Below are 23,585 nucleotides of genomic sequence, written 5' to 3'. Positions count from 1 at the left end.
GCGTCATCTCAGACTGACGGTAGCGTGTCTACACAGACATGGGTGATTGTAAATTGGAAAAAGTCATCGCTTCTTCCAGTACAGCAGATGGTGCATCTAGGGGCAAGGTTGGATTCTCTGGCAGAAAGGATTTATCTGCCAGAGGACAAGATTGCGGCTCTTCAGCTGAAGATATGCAAGCTTCTTTCTCAGCTGATCTGTATCAGTCCATGCAGCAATGCAAGTCCTAGATTCCATGGTATCGACTTTCGACATTGCGGAGTACGCCCAGTTCCACTCCAGACCATTGCAGAGGTTAAGACTTTCTCACTGGAGCGGGGAGTACCACCTAATAAAGGCACAGACAATCAGTCTTTCGCCAGAAGTGCGATTGTCCCTGTCTTGGTGGTTGCAGACGGGTCGTCTCAACAAAGGTTGCCTATTCTGGATTCCACATTGGGTTCTCCTCACAACCGATGCCAGCCTCAGAGGATGGGGTGCAGTGACAGGTCATCACACTTTTCAGGGAAAGTGGACGGCAAGAGAAAGTCTTCTGTCTATAAATGTCCTGGAACTAAGGGCAGTATTCAGAGCGCTTGTTCAGGCTCAGGAAATAATAATGGGCAGGCCTGTCCAGGTACAATTGGACAACGCCACCGTAGTAGCCTACCTAAACCATCAGCCTGGCACGCGGAGCCAGGCTGTCATGTCGGAAGTGTCAAACATTCTGGTCTGGGCAGAATGTCACCTCCCGGCAATATCGGCAGTGTTCATACCAGGAGTCCTAAATTGGGAAGCAGACTTCCTAAGTCGGCAAGATATACATGCTGGATAATGGGCTCTTCATCCTCAGGTATTTCAGAACCTAGTGGACAGATGGGGTCTTCCAGAGGTAGACCTCATGGCCTCAAGGCACAACCATTGGGTTCCCAGGTATGGGTCCAGGACCATGGATCCTGCGGCCGAATTTGTGGACGCTCTGGCAGTAAGGTGGAATTTCAGACTGGCGTATCCGTTTTCTCCGTTTTCTCCGTTTTCCCTTCTTCCCAGGGTCATCAGGAAGGTCAAGCAGGAAAGCAGTTAAGTAATACAGGTATCTCCTGCTTGGCCCAAACGCCATTGGTTCACCGACCTGCAGAGTCTCTCCATAGACACTCCGTGGTCTCTTCCTCCAAGGCAGGACCTGTTAATACAGGGTCCCTGCCTGTATCCGGACCTTCCTCGGCTGTCTTTGACGGCATGGCTCTTGAAGCCTCATGGTTACAGCACATTCTACGAGATCTGTGGGACCATCGTGGGCGGTGCGACTGGGTGCCTCTGTTGTACAGATTTGCAAGGCAGCCACGTGGTCTTCTGTCCACACCTTTGTCAAATTTTATGCGTTTGACACATTTGCCTCTCAGGATGCTTCCTTTGGGTGTAGGATTCTCCTTTCTACTGAGACACAGGAGCGTCCCCACCCCTAGGAGGAACTGCTTTGGGACATCCCAAGGTAATTTCTGTGGACCCTATGGAACCCGAAGAAGAAAAGAGTTCTGGTATAACATACCTTTGTTAACTCTTTTTCTTAAGGTCCATAGGGTCCACAGAGCTCCCACCCTAACGCACCTGATGTTGTTGGGAAATTATTTTCTGTTGTATTTCTATGATTTCCTCTTCTTACAGAGAGTGTGTCTGGAATGCAAGGGTACTTCCTTTCTTTTCAATTTTTCCTTCCTGCTTGGGCTTGATAACAAACTGACTTCCTGTAGCCAGGGGCGTAGTATGTATGGAGGAGGACCCAATGCATCCTAGGAGCTAAAGCTTGTTGACTGTTTGGTGCCTGGATCACTCCAGCTACATCCCAAGGTAATTTCTGTGGACTCTATGGACCTTGAAGAAAAAGATTTAACAAAGATATGTTTTACCATAACTCTTATTTTATCAGTAAAGTGTCCTTAAAGAAATTATGAGAATGGTGAAGAAATAAATAGTGGAACTCCAGGTTTGCTCATTCAGCTGAGGGGAAGTTCCTAAATAAAGTTTGGCCAGAGGATCATTTTCAGGTGATGTAACTATGGTAAAGTTTGCCTCTATTACTGAGTGAGTCATACAAGCGGCAGCCATGTCCTGGAGACCAGAATGTACTGAAGTCTATGTACATTCCTCAGCAATTGATGACCGAATGGTGAGTTAAGCTAAGACATGGGGGTTACGTACATAATAGGCTCCGTTATTACCAAACTGGTCGCATTTCAGTGAGCTCACTGCTAAATTTAAAGCGGCAATCAGTCTTGCCTTATAACTGATTGGCGCTTTAAATTTAGTGTCAAACTCGCTGAGATCCCAACGCTTCTGAAATATTGGACTCTATTACATAAACCCAATAGTGTTTTATTCCATCTCACTTTTAGACCACTGGTTATGGGGACTTCAACATGTGTATTTATAAATGTCACAATATGTTCCTTCATAATGTATTTTAATTTTGGTGTTGATAGTTGTGCAGTGGGCCTGATTCAGCAAGGAACGCAGTTGCTAATACCAACGCAAACGGCCGATTGTTGCGTTCTGCGAATGCATTGCAGTGTGCGAACTAGCTATTGTGATCGGGACTGGGATCGCAGAAGCTATGCAGAGTGATTGACAGGAAGCACCGTTTGTGGTTGGCGATGGGGGGGTGGTTGCCGAACTCGGGCGTGCCAGTGCGTTTCAACGCCGTTGCATGGACGTGCATATGGTATCCACTGCAATACCATACGCAGCCTGAGCCCTCATAGCGTGCACTGAAGTAAGCAATTCCTGAGTGAGGTCTGACCTGGGTTAACTGCGTTATGGGTCCGATGTTACCGATTATTTTGCTTTGTTGCTAAAGTATACGGATGTGAGTAAGAGGAAGTGGTAGTTCTTATGTTAGGCTGCGAATGCAAAAATTTGCATATCACCGCTGATATTAGCAACTGCGTTGCGTGCGTATTAGCAGAATAGCGATCCTTTCTGAATCAGGCCCTGTGTCTGTGATCTGGAAGTAGGGCCATTCCATGTCAAGTGAACCAGGGGTCCCCATCTGACCATCTCCAATTTTGTTAAAATGTTACATAAAGGTTGGCATATATGTCAGACTAACTTTGGGAAAACTTTAGTTCACATTATGCAATTGTAGCAAAAATATGGCCCTCAAAATGGGGGTGGGCGCAACTGTCACTGACGCCGCAGTGCACAATCAGCAGGTGGGGGCGATCTTCAAAATTGGTGCACTGGACATTGAATGGACCCAGTACACATTGCAGTATACTGTACTCCCGTAATGTTCATCCACCGGCTTCTTGCTTTCCCAATTAGGCACAGCTACAGAAAACGTTCCATGTTGCACTGCACAGGCAGACTAATGTCGCATACAGAAAACCCATGTACATTATTAATGGCCATGTCTCTGAAGGTGAAAATGGAGTTAAATCTCAAAGTCAAACACCGGAAGATGAGGACTCAGAGGAAGAGGTATCTTATTTATATTTAAATAAATGTAAATGTGATCTAGGTTTGTAATTTGAAAAAATGGACAGCACTGCAGAGCACTAGTGGGACCTATTCATAGGGACAATTGCCGCTGCAATCAGCTGGTGTTAGCAACAGGTTTGTCTTATAAAATTCATATTACATTGTGCTATAGCGTTCACCACAGGAATGCATCATTAATGCAAAATAGGATCAGATTTCTCATACCTGTGTCTGAGTTGGATACAAATGTGGATGACTAAATAAAATGGATGTGGCGCAGTTCACGTGACACCCATTGGGGTGCTAACCACACAAACTAGCAGATCGCTGTCTTTAGCCCACCGTATTTCTAACCACTCCTGACCTACACCTAATTGATCTTTATTAGATGGTAAATGGGATGGCTGGTTGTTGTAGCCCTGTTTACTTGCAGCATTTAATACTTTCAGACACAAATGGGGAGATTTGTCAAAGTTTGGAGTGAGAGAAAGTAAAAATCAAGAAGGTCCTAACTGTCATTTTCAAACACAGACTGTAAAATGACAGCTAGGAGCTGATTGGTTTGTACTTTATCTCTCTCCACTTTATCCTCAAGGCTTGACACATCTTTGGCTACAATAACCAGAGGCACACATAAGAGGAACATTTAAGTGGCAGGGCTTTGATAAGGGATCCATTTTTGTTCAAATCACATTTTACATCTTCTGTATTCCTTAGGTACTAAGTGTCCAGGATTTGGTAGACTTCACTCCTGTCTATCGCTGTCTTCACATTTATACAGTTCTGGTAAGTACAGCTCTGTGGACCAGAAAGAATATGTTCTTCAACCATCTCAACAGTGAAAAGTGTAAAGAGATGTAAACTGCGCCACTAGCTGAAAATATCCCCAAACGGTTCTCTTAGAAAGCCGTGCTCAGTCGTTTACAGTAATGGTGGTGAAACTAGTATACAAAATATCTACAATCAGACTGTCGACCACAGACTTTCAACATGGTCTGAATGCCGTCACAGACGTTATGTCCACGTATGATATGTCTACATGAATTCCTACATATCAGCAGTCGGCATGTTGACATAACGTTTTTCTACTGTGATAGCCCTAACCGAAGCCTAACCCTAAATCTGTAATGTCAACATTGTCGATATTTGCAATGTCGATAACATGATCATGTCCACATGTGTGGAACAAGGCAAACAGGATCATAGGAGAGTCAGGGCTCCACAACTAGTGGAAGATGGTTTGTCCGTATTCATAAATGATACCATGGGGTCTATTTACTAAGCAGTGTTAGGAGACAGAGTGAAAAGTGATAAGGTGCCAGCCAATCAGCTCAAAACTGTCATCTCACAGGCTGTGTTTGAAAAATGACAGGTGGAAGCTGATTGGCTGGCACCTTATCACTTTTCACTCTGTCTCCTAGTACTGCTTAGTAAATTCAACCCCATGTCTTTTATTGGTCCAAATCAAACTCCAGGACTTTGCGGGAGGGCTATTAAGCAGTTGATAAGTGCACATGGCCACCTGGAATGGGTGGGTGAGAAGGATGTAAGAGGTTCATCTGAAATACAGGTAAATCCAGCTTGTTTATGAAGTTGACACCATTCAACAAACTAGTTTAACTATCATAAACCACATTTATTATGTAAAATGCCCTACAGTAAAGCTCTAAGTGTTGTTCTTGTCAATTTTATAATTAGCTAATTTAAATATGATCGCATTTTTTTCTTAAACTGACCTTTAAGTTGTGTTTTTATTGCACTTCAATCGCATCAGAAGTGCAATATCCGTCCTTAATAGTCTCCCTGTGCTTCTCAGTTGAGATTCTCGTGATTAGTCCTGTAACTTCCCCAGCACAATAAATCTTCTCAGCCCAGTTTCCTGTAATAAAAATTTTATAGTTGTGTCATAATGATAAAGAAGTTGAGGTTTAGGAGGGAAATGCGAATTTCTAATGCAAAGTTTGACTGGTTTGATATACTGTATCGTGGCTGAGAAAAGGGAACATTATGCAGCAGAACTATACAAATCAAGTCCGCGGCCGTGAAGATGTACAAAGTATAAATCTCAGACCTGTCGTGGTACTTTCTTCAGAGTGAGAAAAACTAGCTGATGGCGCTCATTTAGAGTAGGGCGTAAAAATTAACTTTTTTTTGAACGGTGTGTGAAAATGCGCAATTCTGCATCCATATTACACAATTGCATATCCCTGATTTGCGCCTCCTTACGTCTGCAGAGGCAGAACTTTACAGGGAAGGAGTAACTTACCATAAGCCAAGTAGAGAAAACGAGTCTTTACGTATTTGCTTCTTACATAGTGATAGAGACAACCGCAGATTCTCCTGTCAGGAGGTGCATCTGTTGCGGGTACTCAACCGCTGGAGTGGAGTACACAACGAGGACTTTTGTAGTGGTAAAAAAAAACATGGAGCTGGTGCAATATTCGATGTTGCAGACAATGGTGCAACGATGGTGCCTGTTTGTACGCACCACGAAGGAATGGGCGTATCAGTAGGCTGAGAATCGGTCGGGCTTTAGCATAAAAAAAGCAAAATGCGGCAATAGACACTGCGACTGCGTGCACTTCTGAATCAGGCCCATAATGTTATTAAGCCCTTGCCAGTTAAGCTTTGGGTTTGCATTCTCTAGGGGAAATGTAAAAATAAAACTACAGGTTCCAGAATTCCCTGGCAGCAATAATACTGCTAAATAGAAACGCTCACTTTTGTTATTAAAATAACCACTCCCCAAACACCCTGTTATACCAGTTTAATAGTCTCCGAAATCTAGCGGGATCCTCCACGGGAAGGTGCCTACACGCATACCGATATACTTATAATCAGCCGATGTGTCCGATTTCCCTTGAAACTCTCCCCGACAGCTCAGCACACGATCAGCATATGATCTGCACACGATATGCTGTCCAATCTTCATCCGATCTCCTACAGCCAGACTTTTTTAAAGTGCATTGTGTCCTAGATTGTCAGATCTGCCGTACAGCACGGCAGATCTGACTATGCGATGGGGACTCATGATTTGGGCATTTTTTACCCGATCTGTCGGAATTGGCCAGATCAGGTAAAAAATCGCTATGTCTGTGGGCACCTTTAATCCTTTGTTGAACAAAGACTTGCAAGCAGCCTGTCCCTACTAATCCGCACAGAGCAGCTTCGCTCTGATTGGTCACAACATTTGATAACCACTCGGTCTAATGAAGTACATTATAAAGCTCAATTAAGTACATTACTACAATGTGATCCATCGATTACAAGTGCCAGTATACCCAAGAAGTTTTGGCCTTGCTGGGACCAGTAGTGCACTAATATCTCAACACCCGGTAGGCACCCGTTCAGCACACGTGGGGTGGGATCTAATAGAGATCGAGTCTGCCGGAGGTGCAGAGTGCAGACTGATCTCGATCGTTTTTTTAAAGTTGCAGTCATTTACAGGGCAAAGCCGAACAGTCTGCATCCCGCACAACCGGCAGACTCGATCTCTATTACATCCCGCCCGTGGTTTTTACAATTTTTGGAGGAACTCCGACACCTAGGGCAGTGGCTTGGTTCACTGCTCCCTTAAGACCCCAGCAAATTTTCATGGCACCCTGTCGGAATCTTGCGCATTAATACAACGCAAAGCATCTGGCAGGAAAACCTCTCTTGGGTTTGCTTATACCACATAGATATGTACCGGTATATTGTTTTTCCTAGTCATACACAGCTATGAAGTTAATTGTTAATCATGGAAAGGGTGGCAGGTCCTCATCACTGGCCTCTACCAGTTATTTGTAACTTCGAAGGGTATGGAATAACACAAAGTGGGTGACAAACATGGGGGGTACTGGAGTAAGGGGTGGGCAGAGAAAAAGGGACAGCACTTATATAAACTTTTCTGGGGGCAGAAACCTTGTTTACTCTTCACCGCTTTGCCATGCAGAGGAGGAGAACCAAGGGGCAGTGTAGGAAGGGAGGGGGAGTCACACAAATAGTGCAACCTGTGTATATGGCATTGCGCTGACTCTCTAAGGCTAAGAGTAGCACACAGCCCACCCAACAAACACGCCAGCTCAAATAATTACATTTAAACTGCACCACCACCTGCAGCCCTAAGAGTGTATTGCAGTGTCCCAGGGTACCGGCGCGCCTGGTTTGAGAACCATTGAAAAAGGAATTCAGCTGCGGGCTGAATAGGCTTCGGATTGGTGACATTATGACAAGAAGACCTCATGCTGCGGGTCTCCATTTTATAGTATTATTGGCCCTGCCTGTCATAGACAGGTGCTGGTAGCGGCTGCTGCAGGGGTTCCACCTCACAAATTCTGCTACCAGCAAGGTTAGGAGCACTAGTGCTGACTGCAAATTGATTGGTATGAATGATGTCTCCCGTATATCACTACATAAAGAAAGTGATATAAACGTATCTTCATGGGGAAGCATTTACGTGTTTATTACATGTATCGTAAACAAATGCTTTTAGCATGAATGCGGCAAACTCTAAATGACTCGTCTATGCATTGTGCAGAACAATACAGCAGGGCAGTCAGACAGAATTGCACCTTTTTTGTGACAATGGACTCTGCTTCTGAAAATAGCATCTACATTAGGAACATTATAGTGGGACAAACTTAGGAGAGATGCTTTAATCTACTACGTGTTTTTCATCAACATTTTCCTTTGTAGTACAGTTCATTTGGAAATTGTAATGACAAAACGAACCATAGCCCAGCTTCCAGGGGTTGAACTGTAACCCTGCACTTAGGTGCAAAACATGACAGATGCCACTAACATTGCATTTTTCTTTTCTTTTTATTTTGAGGTCTGTCCAATTGGCCAAGATCCCTCATTTCTCTTGGTTTTAGTATAAATCAGGCACACAGCCATGATCTCTGGAACAGCACTGTCATTGGTTGCACTGCTTACTTTTTCTTCAATTACCTTGGTGATCTCCAATTGACTGCTGAAAACTATAGATGCGGTACACAAAACACAAACAACACCCGCACAGATATAAGAATTGAAATAGCCCTTCCCTTATTGCCTAATATTCAGTATTAGGTTTAAGATATTTCTAATTTTATTTCTTGTAGTAGGGAGCCAGGAATAGGGTAAGTATATAGAAAAAAGAAGAACAAAGTATTCCTATATGGGGCACTCATGAGCATCAAAACATATCATGTAATAATATTCCATCAATCTGGGCGTCTGACAGTTATCTAAAATATAACTTTTAATAATTAAATTAAAATATTACCAGCGAAATATTAAACACATAAATAACATACAATTAGTGAAAGTGAAAATTAAAATCAAATATGTTGCTAACCATAATTATATTAATATAAATTCTCCATATTAACATCTATATATATGAAGCAGGATTTGCTATTAATTACAACGTCCCCTATAGAGGTCCTCTTATTAGGGTTTGTTAATCACAATAAATAGTAAATCAAGTGACCACACTGCTCTATTGTAGATGATATTATTTAAAGCTATAGGTTTGTATCATCGCCATTAATTATTCAATTAGTGGAATGAAATATCGGAGGCTGAGAAATTTGTTATATAATAACGGTTGTCGCTGGCGTTTATCTGTGTAAAAAATCATTTATTGCCAATTATCATTGATTTGTCAGGATTCATATACCTTCACACAGCCGTTGTAAAAAGTATCTCAGAAGATAATGTGTTACAATAATTAACCATCAGGGTTGTATCTGAATCCCAGTATCAAACATGAAGGGGATTACATCCAGATATTGTGGTTAAGGTAACAGTTACTGTTTATTGAAAAATAGAGGAGAGGAGAATCAATCATTCAAGTTGTAACATCAGTTGTTTCTATTATCATCCACTCAGCAAACAGACATCGCTGTGACTGTAACTATCACAGCGTCTGGTCCGATACTAGTTCATTCCTTCTCATTCATCACAATTATGTTATTGGGGATCTAAACCGTTAGCTTATAAAGATATTATTCTTATTGTAAGAATCGGGTCACGAACAATCAGTGCACATGGTGGTACATTTCATTATGGAGAGTGTTAGACAAACATATTATACACGCTGACAGTCACCTTGTGTCTCCCTGACGCGCGTTTCACTTAGTTAGCTTAATCATAGGATCAAAGTGATAATATCTTTATAAGGTTAACTCTGACAACTCTGCATCAGCCCTGCTGTGTATATGGAGAGAATTACTTGCAGTAGGTCATACGGAATTGAACACCTCTTGGCTTCCAATTGAGGGGTCATAACTGCGCTGTAATGAATGTTATCATGTAGGTGAAGATCAGAGATGGTGTGGTGTTGGGATTGCAGGCAATGCAGAGATGGGGTGGTGTTGGGGTTACAGGCTATGCAGAGATGGTGTGGTGTTGGGATTGCAGGCTATGCAGAGATGGTGTGGTGTTGGGGTTACAGGCTATGCAGAGATGGTGTGGTGTTGGGGTTACAGGCTATGTAGAGGTGGTGTGGTGTTGGGATTGCAGGCTATGCAGAGATGGCGTAGTGTTGGGGTTGCAGGCTATGCAGAGATGGTGTGGTGTTGGGGTTACAGGCTATGCAGAGATGGTGTGGTGTTGGGGTTACAGGCTATGCAGAGATGGTGTGGTGTTGGGATTGCAGGCTATGCAGAGATGGTGTGGTGTTGGGATTGCAGGCTATGCAGAGATAGTGTGGTGTTGGGGTTACAGGCTGTGCAGAGACGGTGTGGTGTTGGGGTTGCATGCTATGCAGAGATGGTGTGGTGTTGGGATTACAGGCTATGCAGAGATGGTGTGGTGTTGGGGTTGCAGGTTATGCAGAGATGGTGTGGTGTTGGGATTGCAGGCTATGCAGAGATGGCGTGGTGTTGGGATTGCAGGCTATGCAGAGATGGTGTGGTGTTGGGGTTGTAGGCTATGCAGAGATGGTGTGGTGTTGGGGCTGCAGGCTATGCAGAGATGGTGTGGTGTTGGGGTTACAGGCTATGCAGAGATGGTGTGGTGTTGGGATTGCAGGCTATGCAGAGATGGTGTGGTGTTGGGGTTGTAGGCTATGCGGAGATGGTGTGGTGTTGGGATTGCAGGTTATGCAGAGATGGTGTGGTGTTGGGATTGCAGGCTATGCAGAGATGGTGTGGTGTTGGGGTTACAGGCTATGCAGAGATGGTGTGGTGTTGGGGTTACAGGCTATGCAGAGATAGTGTGGTGTTGAGATTGCAGGCTATGCAGAGATGGTGTGGTGTTGGGATTGCAGGCTATGCAGAGATGGTGTGGTGTTGGGGTTACAGGCTATGCAGAGATGGTGTGGTGTTGGGATTGCAGGCTATGTAGAGATGGTGTGGTGTTGGGATTGCAATGAGGGAGCAATTATGGGTGACTTGCATCGGACAACTCTGTATCAGCCCTGCTGTGTGTATGGAGAGAATTACTTGCAGTAGGTGAAGAATATATGGCCAATCGGAGTACATTATGTATAGGTGGGAGCCCGCATTGTATACTGGTCAGATGGGAGCCTGCATTGTATACTGGTCAGATGGCAGCCTGGATTATATACTGGTCAGGTGTGAGCCTGCATTGTATACTGGTCAGATGGGAGCCTGCATTGTATACTGTTCAGATGGGAGCCAGCATTGTATACTGGTCAGATGGGAGCCAGCATTGTATGCTGGTCAGGTGTGAGCCTGCATTGTATACTGGTCAGGTGTGAGCCTGCATTGTATACTGGTCAGACGGGAGCCTGCATTGTATACTGGTCAGATGGGAGCCTGCATTGTATACTGGTCAGGTGTGAGCCTGCATTGTACACTGGTCAGATGGGAGCCTGCATTGTATACTGGTCAGGTGTGAGCCTGCATTGTATACTGGTCAGAAGGGAGCCTGCATTGTATACTGGTCAGATGGCGGCCTGCATTGTATACTGGTCAGATGGCGGCCTGCATTGTCTACTGGTCAGATGTGAGCCTGCATTGTATACTGGTCAGATGGGAGCCTGCATTGTATGCTGGTCAGGTGTGAGCCTGCATTATATACTGGTCAGGTGTGAGCCTGCATTATATCCTGGTCAGATGGGAGCCTGCATTGTATACTGGTCAGATGGAGGGCTGCAGTGTATACTGGTCAGTTGGGAGCCTGCATTGTATACTGGTCAGGTGTGAGCCTGCATTGTATACTGGTCAGGTGTGAGCCTGCATTGTATACTGTTCAGGTGTGAGCCTGCATTGTATACTGGTCAGATGGGGGCCCGCATTGTATACTGGTCAGATGGGGGCCCGCATTGTATACTGGTCAGGTGTGAGCCTGCATTGTATACTGGTCAGGTGTGAGCCTGCATTGTATACTGGTCAGGTGGGAGCCTGCATTGTATACTGGTCAGGTGGGAGCCTGCATTGTATATGCATTGTATACTGGTCAGATGACCACCCACAGCTTTAGCGGGCAGCCTGGCAATGGTCGCGATTATTGCGACCATCGGGCTTGCGACGAGACCCTTGTGGTAGGGTCTCGTCCATCACAAGCCCCAGTGAACTTCCTGCTCTAACAGAGCAGGAAGTTCACTACTGACATCACGTGTGATGTCAGTGGGGCCGCCCACAAACGGCAGGCGTTCCTTCGGGAATGCCTCCGTTCGTGCAGCCAACCCCCTGACCCGCCTACAAAACGGGGCGAGCTGTCGATCAACATCGACAGCCGCCCCGTCTTGTAGCGAGCCCCGGAGCAAGTGATTTCTTGCTTGCTCCGGGGCTCGCACATGCTGCGCGTGCGCAATGCCCGGCCATCGAACCGCTTGCTAGCTATATGCATCAGGCCCAGAGCCTCTAAAGGTCCGACCCTGTTCACAGTGGATGATGTGTAAAATTTTGTCACCTTCTGAGTTGCAAAATCTTGTGCTATAGTATCATAAGTTTTAGACACTGAATTAGGCTTTTCACATGACCCTATGTTTTGTACGAGGAAAAACACGATTAGGACATTTTTGACTTTCTACTTCAGGGTCCATAGGGTATCCACAGGATACCTTGGGGTATAGGTGTGACGTCAGTCATCGGGCACCATAGAGTTAAGCTTTCAGCCTCCCAGGATGCACTAGAGTCCCTCTCCTATACCCCGCCCCCGAGCCAAGGCACCCCAGTTTAGTTTGGTGCCAGGCCGGAGTTGGGTGCCCCTGTTGGAGTGGGGGCTAAGAAGAGCCCCTGAAGTTTTCCTGCATGCAGCTGTGGCTGCACATCTGGATGTACAGCATGGACAGTCAGTCCTGACGTCCATGCTGTCTTCCCTACACCCCCGCCGGTACCAGAACGCCGGTACCGATCCGGCGATGCTGGTGAGCATCTGGGGTCACAGCTAGCGGTGACCCCAGATGTTCCGGACCATGGCCGGAATCAAGGGGGACAGCAAGGTAAGCAGCGGGGTCCCGCGGTGGGTCCCCGCTGTTACATGGTCCAGAGTCCCCAGGCAGGGGACTCCCTGGGGAATGACTGCAGCGTGGAGCCAGGTAAGAACCTGCGCTTCCACTACCCCCCTGGGACAGCGCACCGCAGCAGAGCGGTAGCGCTGCGGCGTCCCGGGGGTTAAATGCATGCCAGGGGAGCGCGCCTTCCCTGTCTCACAGCCGGCGCCTCCCCCGCTGCACACAGCCCTCTCTGAACTCTGCCGACTGGCCCTGTGGCATCGCTCCTCCCCCAGGCTAGCCTCCTCTCTGCTCCTCGGCGGCCATCTTCCTGAACGCATGGTGAACGCTGCTGGAAGCCTGGACGGAAGCATCGTGGTCTGGGTCCCCCCGCATACCTCTCCTCCGCTGTGGTCAGGTCTGTGTATGCAGCGCTATGTCCTACCAGACTCTGTGTCTGCGTAGTTGAGTGATCAGCGCTGGTTAGTGCAGGAATTGATTTTCTTTGCATTGTATGTGACTGTGCTAGCGCTGCTGCCTGTATCTTCTATTCTGACTGTCAGCTTTATTACTGTCCCTGTTCTTTCTGCTAAGCCCTTGCGGTGCGGTGCTGCAGGGTGGTCTCTCGCCTCTTTAAAATACAATACTAAGGACGCTGACGCTAGGTCCAAGGTGTATATTCCTGGACTTATTCGGGCAGTCCGCACAGCCTTGGTGATTGAGGACGAAGTTCCCCCAGCTGCTAAATCCAAGTATGCCTTTTTTAAGGATGTGAAGGGTGACGCCACAGTCTTTCCTCTTTCGGGTCAGTTAATGGACCATTTAGAGTAGGCGTGGAAGCCTGGCAAGCGATACCAGCTGCAGAGGCACCTGGCAGTGGCTTATCCATTCGCGGATAATTATTTTGCTAAGTGGGAATCCCCTCCACAGGTGGATTCTCTTGTGACACATCTTGTCCGTAGTGCCACATTGCCGATGCCATCCATGTCCTCCCTTAAGGATGCTACGGACCGCAAGGTGGAGATCTGCCTGAAGTCCGCTTATTCCCTTGCGGGGGAGGCAGCGCGGCCGGCTATGGCCATTTGCTGGGTTGCCAGAGCGATGGAGCACTGGGCGGATTCATTGGAGGCGTCCTTTGATTCTGACTGTCCGGCCGAACAAACGGAGTTGATTGGTAATCTCTGTGATTCGGCCACTTATATCAACGAGGCGGCCTTAGACATTAGTACACTGGTGTCTCGAATTTCTTCAGTAGCGGTCGCTGCTCGTCGCACCTTGTGGTTGCGATCCTGGAAGGCGGACGCTGACTCCAAAAAGGGTTTGGAGGCGTTGCCCTTTAACGGAGAAGTTCTCTTCGGTCCAGATCTGGACAAGATTGTGGCCACGCTGGCGGCAGCCAAATCGGCATGTCTCCCGTCGGCCGCGGTTCCTTCTGGTTCAGGACCATCGTCCTTTCGGTCTTATAGGGCCCTGGGCAGGCCCAAACCACAGTCTTTTCCCCGACAGGCTGGTCCCAAGAAATCGGCCAAGCCCCGGAAGCAGGCATGAAGTACCAGACGTCCGGCCCCTAAGCCTGATGACAAGCCTGCGGCCTGATGGTCCGGGCCTCCCGTTGGGGGATCCCAAAGTGGGAGGCCGCCTGCTGCAGTTCGCCCGGTGTTGGTCGGTCACCACGACAGACACTTGGGTTCTCGAGGTGGTCTCCCACGGGTACGCCCTCTCTTTCCGGCACAGACCCCCGGTTCGATTCTTCACCACGGGTCTACCATCAGACCGGAACAAGGCCACGGAGCTGCGGAAGGTCTTGCACACTCTGCTCCAGGCTGGAGTTATAGTGCCTGTTCCATTCTCCCAGAGGGGCCAGGGTTTCTATTCAAATCTTTTTTTGGTGCAGAAACCCAGTGGGTCGTATCGTCCGATTCTCAACCTCAAAGCTCTCAACAAGTCTTTGCGGGTGCCGAAGTTTCGGATGGAGACCCTACGGTCCATCATTCTGGCGCTGGAACCTGGGGACTACATGGTGTCATTGGACATACAGGACGCTTACCTGCATGTCCCTATTCTTTTGCGCCATCAACAGTTCCTCAGGTTTGCAATCCGCAGCGACCACTTTCAGTTTCGGGCGTTACCTTTTGGCCTGGCGACAGCACCGCGTGTTTTCACCAAGGTGATGGCGGTCATGGCGACCTCTCTGCGGCTGCAGGGAGTCCGCATGTTGCCGTACTTGGACGACCTGTTATTAGTGGCAGGATCTCTAGAGCTCCTTCTACGCCACTTGGACCTGACCATTGCGCTACTGCAACGGCACGGCTGGTTAATCAACTGGCAGAAGTCCACTCTAATCCCGTCTCTGCGGATTCTGCACCTCGGAGCCTTATTGGACTCGGGACAGCAAAGAATCTTTGTGATGGGGGAAAAGATCTCTGCTTTACAGTCGAGGGTGCGCAGTTGTCTGCACAGCCGCCGGGTGTCTCTACACTCGACGATGAGGTTACTGGGCTCCATGGTGTCGGTGTTCGACATGGTGGAATATGCCCAGTTTCACTCCAGACCTCTGCAGCACCTGATCCTGTCCAAGTGGAACGGGCTGCCTCAGTCTCTAAAGTCCCAGACGATAGTGCTCACCCTGGAGGTTCGCCTGTCCCTTGCCTGGTGGTTGCAGACGACCCATCTCAGCAAGGGACGTCCGTTCTGGGTACCAAATTGGGTCCTGTTGACAACGGACGCCAGTCTTCGGGGCTGGGGAGCAGTTTCGGGTCCACACTTGTTCCAGGGCAGGTGGACGCCGACAGAAGCGGAGCTTCCAATAAATATCTTGGAACTCCGTGCGGTTTTCAATGCTCTCCAGCGGGCACATCGGGGTCGCCCGGTGCAGGTCCAGTCGGACAACGCTACCACCGTGGCCTACATAAACAGGCAAGGAGGAACCCGAAGTCGGGCGGCTCTCGTAGAGGTGTCTCGGATCCTGGTATGGTCGGAGCGCAATCTTCCGGCCATATCAGCGGTCTTCATCCCGGGAGTGCTAAATTGGGAGGCGGACTTTCTAAGTCGCCAGGACGTTCATCCGGGGCAATGGTCCCTGCACCCGGATGTTTTTCAACTGCTGGTGGACAGGTGGGGTCTTCCAGAGATCGACCTCATGGCGTCCCGGCACCACAACAAGTTGCCGGTGTACGGGTCTCGCACAAGAGACGAAGAGGCGTCTCTGGTGGATGCTCTGTCGTTCCGGTTCGCATACCTGTTTCCTCCGGTTTCCCTTCTTCCACGGGTAATCCGGAAATTCAAACAGGAAGGAGGGACGCTCCTGTTGATAGCTCCCGCGTGGCCCAGACGGCACTGGTTCTCAGACCTTCAGGGTCTGTCTGTGGACAGTCCTCTGCGGTTGCCGCTACGACCGGACCTTCTGTCGCAGGGTCCTTGTCTTCACCCGGACCTGGCTCGGCTGTCTTTGACGGCGTGGCTGTTGAGACAGCCATGTTGAGGTCCAGGGGGTTTTCCAGCTCTGTGGTGCGTACCATGTTGCGAGCTCGGAAACCGTCGTCCGCGAGGATATACCATCGCGTGTGGCATACGTTCTTCCAATGGTGTCGACCGAGAGGTTATGCACCGCGGGAGTTTCGTCTGTCTAGAATACTTGCCTTCCTACAAGCGGGACTAGATCATGGGCTTCGCCTTGCTTCTTTGAAGGTACAGGTTTCGGCCCTGTCTGTCTGGTTTCACCGTAGGATTGCTACAATCCCGGATGTGCGCACCTTTATGCAAGGTGTTCTCCGCATTCAGCCGCCCTTTGTTCCACCTGTGGCACCTTGGGATTTGGCTGTGGTCCTGAGGGCTCTCCAGGGACCGCCGTTTGAACCACTGGGCTCAGTGGATCTTAAATGGCTAACAGCTAAAACTGTTTTCCTTCTGGCCATAGCTTCGGCCAGACGTGTTTCTGATTTAGGGGCTCTCTCTTGTAGACCCCCTTTCTTGATTTTTCATGGAAACAGGGCAGTGCTCCGCACTCGGCCTGAATTTCTTCCCAAAGTTGTTTCCCAGTTTCATGTTAACGAGGAAATAGTTGTTCCGGCCTTTAACTCACCGGGTCTTTCCGTGGGTGAGGCCTCTTTGGATGATGTGCGGGCCTTAAGGACTTATGTTGACCGCATTTCTTCGTTTAGGAAGTCGGACGCCTTGTTTGTCCTCTATGGCTTCCGTAAAAAGGGTTGGCCTGCGTCAAAGCAAACTTTGGCAGCCTGGATCCGTATGGCTATTTCTGAAGCTTATCTTCACGAAGGTCTGCCGGTTCCTCCTTCTGTGAAGGCTCATTCCACTAGGTCTGTGGGTCCTTCGTGGGCAGCTCGACGTGGTGCCTCTGCAGTCCAGATCTGCAAGGCTGCTACGTGGTCCTCTGTCCATACCTTCGTGAGGTATTACAGGTTTGACACCTTCGCCTCTCAGGATGCTTCCTTCGGGCGGCGGATTCTCCTTTCAGCACATGAGCGTCCCCACCCTTAAAGGATACTGCTTTGGGACATCCCCAAGGTATCCTGTGGATACCCTATGGACCCTGAAGTAGAAAATATGAGATATGGTAAGAACTTACCTTTGTTATCTCTATTTCTACGAAGTCCATAGGGTTCCACCAGACTCCCGCCCTGCCGCACCTGTGCTGCAGATGGGCTTTGGTCTGGTCACCGGTTTTTCCGTCTCCCTCTGGTGAGAGTGTGATTCTTGTGTGTATCCAGATCTTCTTTCTCTCTCTTCCTTCTCCTCCTCCGGCCTATGGCTTGGTAACTAACTGAGGTGCCTTGGCTCGGGGGCGGGGTATAGGAGGGGGACCCTAGTGCATCCTGGGAGGCTGAAAGCTTAACTCTATGGTGCCCGATGACTGACGTCACACCTATACCCCAAGGTATCCTGTGGAACCCTATGGACTTCGTAGAAATAGAGATAACAAAGGTAAGTTCTTACCATATCTCATATTATCGTGAACATTTGCAAATTTAATTACCTGAAGTTAAAAAGATATCTGCCTTTTAAATGGTGAATCGCCTCTTAGGAGTAAATTTACTAGAGCGAGAGTTTTTAGACGTGAGTATTAGAAGAGATGTTGCCCATAGCAACCAATCAGATTCTAGCAATTATCTTCTAGAACGTGCTAGTTAAATGTTAAGTAGAATGATTGGTTGCTATGGGTAGCATCTCTTCTAAAACTCACTTCAAAAAACTTTCACTTTAGTAAATTTACCCCTTAGAGTAGGCACATCTCCAGATAACAGTGAAGTCTTTCTCTGCTCGCTGGCTATTGGTTGTGTTTATGGACCAATCATCTGAGTGTCCCTGAACACATTACTCCCCTGAACACATTTCTGCTCTGCATGTTATATTGTCACTCAGAGGAGACTGTGCTGATACAGACCTTCCTGAGTGACAATCACTCTTTTACCAATCATATCAGAGTTATAAAGACATTGTGATGTGTACATCTCATCATTGGCACTCTGTTATTTATTTTATTTTATACAACCATTTAACTTAGGTTCCCAACTTTCCCCGATACAAAGTAAACTACAACCCAATATTATTAGCAAATCCCACTTGGGTTTTTGTCAAAATCAAGACTTTTGCATAATAATGTACTAAGAAAAATAAAATCAAACGGTAATAAAATTGTTCATGTGTGCGTCTTTTGTTTGCTTCATATTAATTGGAATGTTCCAAATATTCCTCATTCCCAAAAGCGTGCAGAGTACGTTTCGCCAAAGAAATAGACTGATGCTATGAGGAATGTTGTTTCTTATTCAAGCTGGGCTGCTAAGTCTTTTTCTAAAGAGCTTCTTGTTACCATTCCAGTTAATTGTTTTTCCAAAATGGTGGTAAAATCTGTTTAAATAGGTTTATTGGCCGGTGTAGGTTTTTTGCTAAATGCTAAACCTTGTTTTTTTGTGAATTGTTATTTAGTTTGCTGCTACGTTACCGCTCCTCGTGTCTCTTATTGTGCTCCTGGCTCGGAAGGGGGGATTGTTGGTATCAAGTAATGGAATGTTAAGTAACTGTGACCCAGCGATAACCTCGTGCCCCTAAAAAAAAAAAAAAAAAAATCAAAATGCTAAGCTGCTTTATTCTTCTTGCATACAAATGACGTTGTATTCAGTAGGTAGATGAGACGATCATGGTGCACTGGTTTCAAACGCACAGATGGTTCTCCCTGAATGGTTCTTCTTAATGAGATCACCGGGATATCACTTGAGTTGCTTACAAAAGAGGTTGAGAATTATCTGTAATAAGAGAAGAAATTGTGTGTACAAATAAAAATAAAAAATGGAAACGCCTTATAGAATAAATGATGTTTTATTATGTTGTGTAATATGGTTTCCTTGTTTCTGGTAGACCTCTTTATTTTACATTGTTGTTTGAGGACGTCAAGTTGATTGACCAGTTTTGGAATTGGTGTTAGTAAAGGAACGGCTGGGTTTGTAAATACGTTTCAGAAGTACATTAAATCAATAACAAGAATTATTTTCAGATTTGCCCTATATCAGGGTCCGCACACCTTCTTCTTACCAAGTACCTATAATGTCTGTAATGTTTATCACATGCCCAGATGTCTGTAATGTCATGCCCTGCACAGCTTAAATGATTCAGAAATTGTTTTCAATATTATGTTTCTTAATATTTTTCTTTGCGTCTGCAAACGGTTACGCATGGATGCGTATTTCACATGTTTGTGGATCAAGGGTGGGGGGCTGTGGCATGGTGGTTAACATTGCTGCTTTACAACACTGGGGTCCAGGGCCCTCTTTGTGCAGAGTTTGCATGTTCTCCTCATGTTCGCGTAGGTTCTTCCTGGTGCTCTGGTTTCCTCCCACACTCCATATAAGTGGCCAAGAGAAACGCTATATGATAATACATGTAGTCATAGGGAACATTGGGATAATCACGATAGATGCGATGGCGGCGCTTAGAATGCCGGCGCAAGAATCCCGACACCCGTCAGAATCTTGGCACCATCATCCCAATGGGGTTAGTGGGAGGGTTAGGTTTAGGCACAGGGGAAGAGGGTTAGGTTTAGGCACAGGGGAAGAGGGTTAGGTTTAGACTGCGGGGAGGGAGGGATAGGGTGCCGGGGAGGGTTAGGTTTAGGCACAGGGGAAGAGGATTAGGTTTAGGCTGCGGGGAGGGAGGGAGGGATAGGGTGAGGGGGAGGGTTAGGTTTAGGCACATGGGAAGAGGGTTAGGTTTAGGCTGCGGGGAGGGAGGGATAGGATGAGGGGGAGGGTTAGGTTTAGGCACAGGGGAAGAGGGTTAGGTTTAGGCTGCGGGGAGGGAGAGATAGGGTGAGGGGGAGGGTTAGGTTTAGGCACAGGGGAAGAGGGTTAGGTTTAGACTGTGGGGAGGAAGAGATAGGGTTAGGGTTAGGCACAGGGGAAGAGGGTTAGGTTTAGACTGCGGGGAGGGAGGGATAGGGTGAGGGGGAGCGTTAGGTTTAGTTACAGGGGAAGAGGGTTAGGTTTAGGCAGCTGGGAGGGAGGGATAGGGTGAGGGTTAGGATACTAATCAACAGGTGTCCGTATCCTGACCCTGTCGGGATGCCGGCATTGGGATTCTGATCGCCAGGATCCCAAGTGCCGGCATCCTGTACCCAACCTGGATCATTGTGTGTGTCAGTGCGTTCGAACGCCATTGCAGGGGCGTTCATAAATAATTCACAGCAAACCCATACGCAGCATACTCACTGCGTGCAGAAAGTTTAGCAACTTCTACGGCAGGGTCATGTCAACCACAAGTGTGCGTGCAGCTCCAATGTTACTCGATGTTACCGCTGATACTTGCACATTAGTACGGGTGTGAGAAGAGGGTAAGGGGGCGGCATTATACTGCTGGGCGTTTGTATCTTGTGCTGCCACGGCAGTGTGAATGCATTCATTAGCATATTTTCCCAGTGGCCGGTTGCGTGCGAACGCAGCATTGTGATCCAACCTGAATCAGGCCCTTAGTACAATACTCTTTGCTATCTTTTTTTTTTCCCCAAGTATATAACAGCTACATAATGGGGGTAAGGTGCAATCGGGGAGATTGCAAGACTCTTCAGGGAGTCAAGGAAACTTGTACTATTTCAGGGAGTCTCTCTGACAATCAGGGAGAGTTGGTAAGTATGGTTACATGTCTATGTACCGACATGGAAGCCCTATACACTTGGAAAAAGCTTACACACACTGTACCTTAAGAAATACATTCTACAGACACTGATTGCCTACTTCCGTATAGCCATGTTTTATTTTCCAATGTGACACCTCTGTCACTCTTAAGCTGGCCACACATCTAAAGATTATCTGTCCAACCAGCCAACTAGTTGATTGGTTGGAATGAAAATCTGGTAAGGAATACAATCAGCAATTTGCCCCCAAACGCTGGAAAATGGACCAAAACTGTTGTTTGAATAAATAGTTTAGATCAAACATTTAACAAACTTGTCTGAACGACCATTTTCATCTGTTTTCTGGCATTTGGGAGCAAATTTCTGATCATCATTTACTCCCATACGTTACCAGATTTTCATTCCAACCAATGACTGGTTGGCTGGTTGGATGTAAGTTGGTCTAGTGTGTGGCCAGCTTAAGGCTGTTCCGTTTCTTCGTAGCAGTTTGGTGTCCTGAATATTTTAATGTTTTCTGAGTTTTTATACAGGTTGGCAAAATCACTGCTATTGAATTCACTGTAATATCTCACTTTCTTTACTTTTTAGGGAGATAAAGAAATATTTGAAAACTACTACAGAAAGCAGAGAAGAAAACAAGCTCGATTAGTTCTCCAGCCCCAGTCAAACATGGTAACCATATTCATTTCAAGATTGCTACAAGGAACATTGCGTGACACCTCCTGTATAGACGCTAAATTCTGTTTTTTTTTGTCCCCTCCATTAAAGCACGAGACAGTTGAAGGATATAGAAAATACTTCAGCCAGATCGTGGGGTAGGTGCTCATAGCTTGGCAAAACGCTGCTAAGCATTTATTGAAACATGGGAAAGAAAATTATAATAGTCTAATCAGGCAATTTTGGAGACGCTTGAGATATAGGGGTCTATTTACTAAGCAGTGTTTGGACAAAGTGAAAGGAGATAAGGTGCCAGCCAATCCGCTCCCAACTGTCATTTTTCAAACACAGCCTGTGACATGGCAGTTAGGAGCTGATTGGCTGGTACCTTATCTCATTTCACTTTGTCTCTTAACACCGCTTAGTAAATAGACCCCATAGTGCAGCTTCCTAGACTAAGTGGTTTATTTATCAATCTGTGGTTTTGCAGTTGGATTTAAAGTGGCTGTATTTTTAAAGGCAGTACCCGCTTGATAAACGAACCCCAAAAACTAGTGTGATTTATTTAGCATCCTATAACAATAACTTTTCTTTTGCTAATGATACAAACTACTTTGATCTGATTTGACCTAACTATACTTTTGTTGCTCATTAATATTTATCTTGCACAGTGTTCTAGAATATTAGTATTTCTAAAGTTTTAACATGAACTTTTTTTTTTGTATTTATTTATTGCAAATTGTATTCTTCCTGGTCTTTTTGGCATTTATAGAGCAAAACTATAGTTCATAAGATGTAGTCGTGAGAACATAATCCATTATTTGTATTTAGTACCTACTAAAAAAACATTATAAAACAACATATTACATGGAGATTGTTCATTTTAGCTGCCTAATACTAAAATATAATATTTCATGCCATAGTAAAATAGCACAAAGGGGCTGTAAACAAACCACAGCTAGAATACCTATCAAAATGATTTAGTGTAATTTACTTATCGCGGAAAAAGGTAATCTGATTGTCTGGTTGCCATGGGTTACATCAGATGTATGCTATTAAATTAGCCTGGTAAACTTTTTTTTTTTAATATATTTTGAGGCATTAATACTAGATTATTTTTGTGACACAAACAGAAATGTCCTATTTTGATGAAATATTGTACAATCTGAATAACAAATCCCATATATAAGGAGCCATATAGAAGGATACTGCCTTGTGAGACAATTGCCTGTCTTTACTCCTGATTGTTTAATGGTCATTCTATTGGCTTTAGGTTTTTTGTAGTAGAAGATCACATTTTACACGTAACGCAGGGTCTGGTGACCGGAAGCTACACCACGGAGCTCTGGACCATGGCGCAGTCAAAGATCATCGCAGCCCTTCGAACACACTCCGTAAGTGAGATGAGCCCCCGGATTCCATGCTCGTCGCAGAGTAAAGGCTGCTGCATGTAGAATAGCTGGATAATGTCAAAGTGAAGATTTACTCTTCCATCATTGTGCTTTTTTTGTAATTAGATGTTGTTCAGATTGAGAAGGAGACCTGCCAGGCTTTTGTTTTTCCCCAGAAGACTCCGGCTGTGAGCACCAGCCATGGGCTATTTGCATAATCCTTCTCTGATTTACAACTGACTTGGCCCTCAAAACGCGCTCTTAGTCCTGCACTTTAGAATATGCAGAGTTAATCTGCTGTTATTATTGCAATCTGTCCTCATTAGTCTCATCTGACCTCTTCATTAGATCAGTCTGAATGGTTCAGTACTGAGAGCACCAGCAGGAAATAGTTCCTAATTATCATCGCAAATACCTGAGCTCCATATAATCTCACCCAACAAGCCCTTATAGCTGGTGATCCATGTTATCGAGTTAGAGCTGCAGTACCTACAGGTCATACTTGCATCATACATTGCCTGGGTATGACCTATAAAACCTGTTTAACTGAACAAAGAAACATATTTGAAGA

The 23,585-nt window shown here is 46.3% G+C and overlaps 1 protein-coding gene across 2 annotated transcripts in view; it reads left to right on the top strand.

The window, feature by feature from the left end:
- EXOC6 (exocyst complex component 6) overlaps positions 1-23,585 on the top strand; it is a 311,843-nt gene that overhangs the window by 126,141 nt on the left and 162,117 nt on the right. For both annotated transcript variants that reach the window (XM_088476992.1, XM_088476990.1), the window contains exons 7-11: positions 3,301-3,456; positions 4,174-4,242; positions 21,555-21,638; positions 21,735-21,781; positions 22,897-23,017. In XM_088476992.1, the coding sequence (XP_088333118.1) occupies positions 3,301-3,456; positions 4,174-4,242; positions 21,555-21,638; positions 21,735-21,781; positions 22,897-23,017 (477 nt within the window). The remainder of the gene's footprint in view (positions 1-3,300; positions 3,457-4,173; positions 4,243-21,554; positions 21,639-21,734; positions 21,782-22,896; positions 23,018-23,585) is intronic.

Source organism: Taudactylus pleione, unplaced genomic scaffold (assembly GCF_031769625.1).
Source record: "Taudactylus pleione unplaced genomic scaffold, aTauple2 ptg000198l, whole genome shotgun sequence".
Lineage (NCBI taxonomy): Eukaryota > Metazoa > Chordata > Amphibia > Anura > Myobatrachidae > Taudactylus > Taudactylus pleione.
Note: the sequence above shows the minus strand (reverse complement) of the source record. Positions and strands in the feature narration are given on the sequence as shown.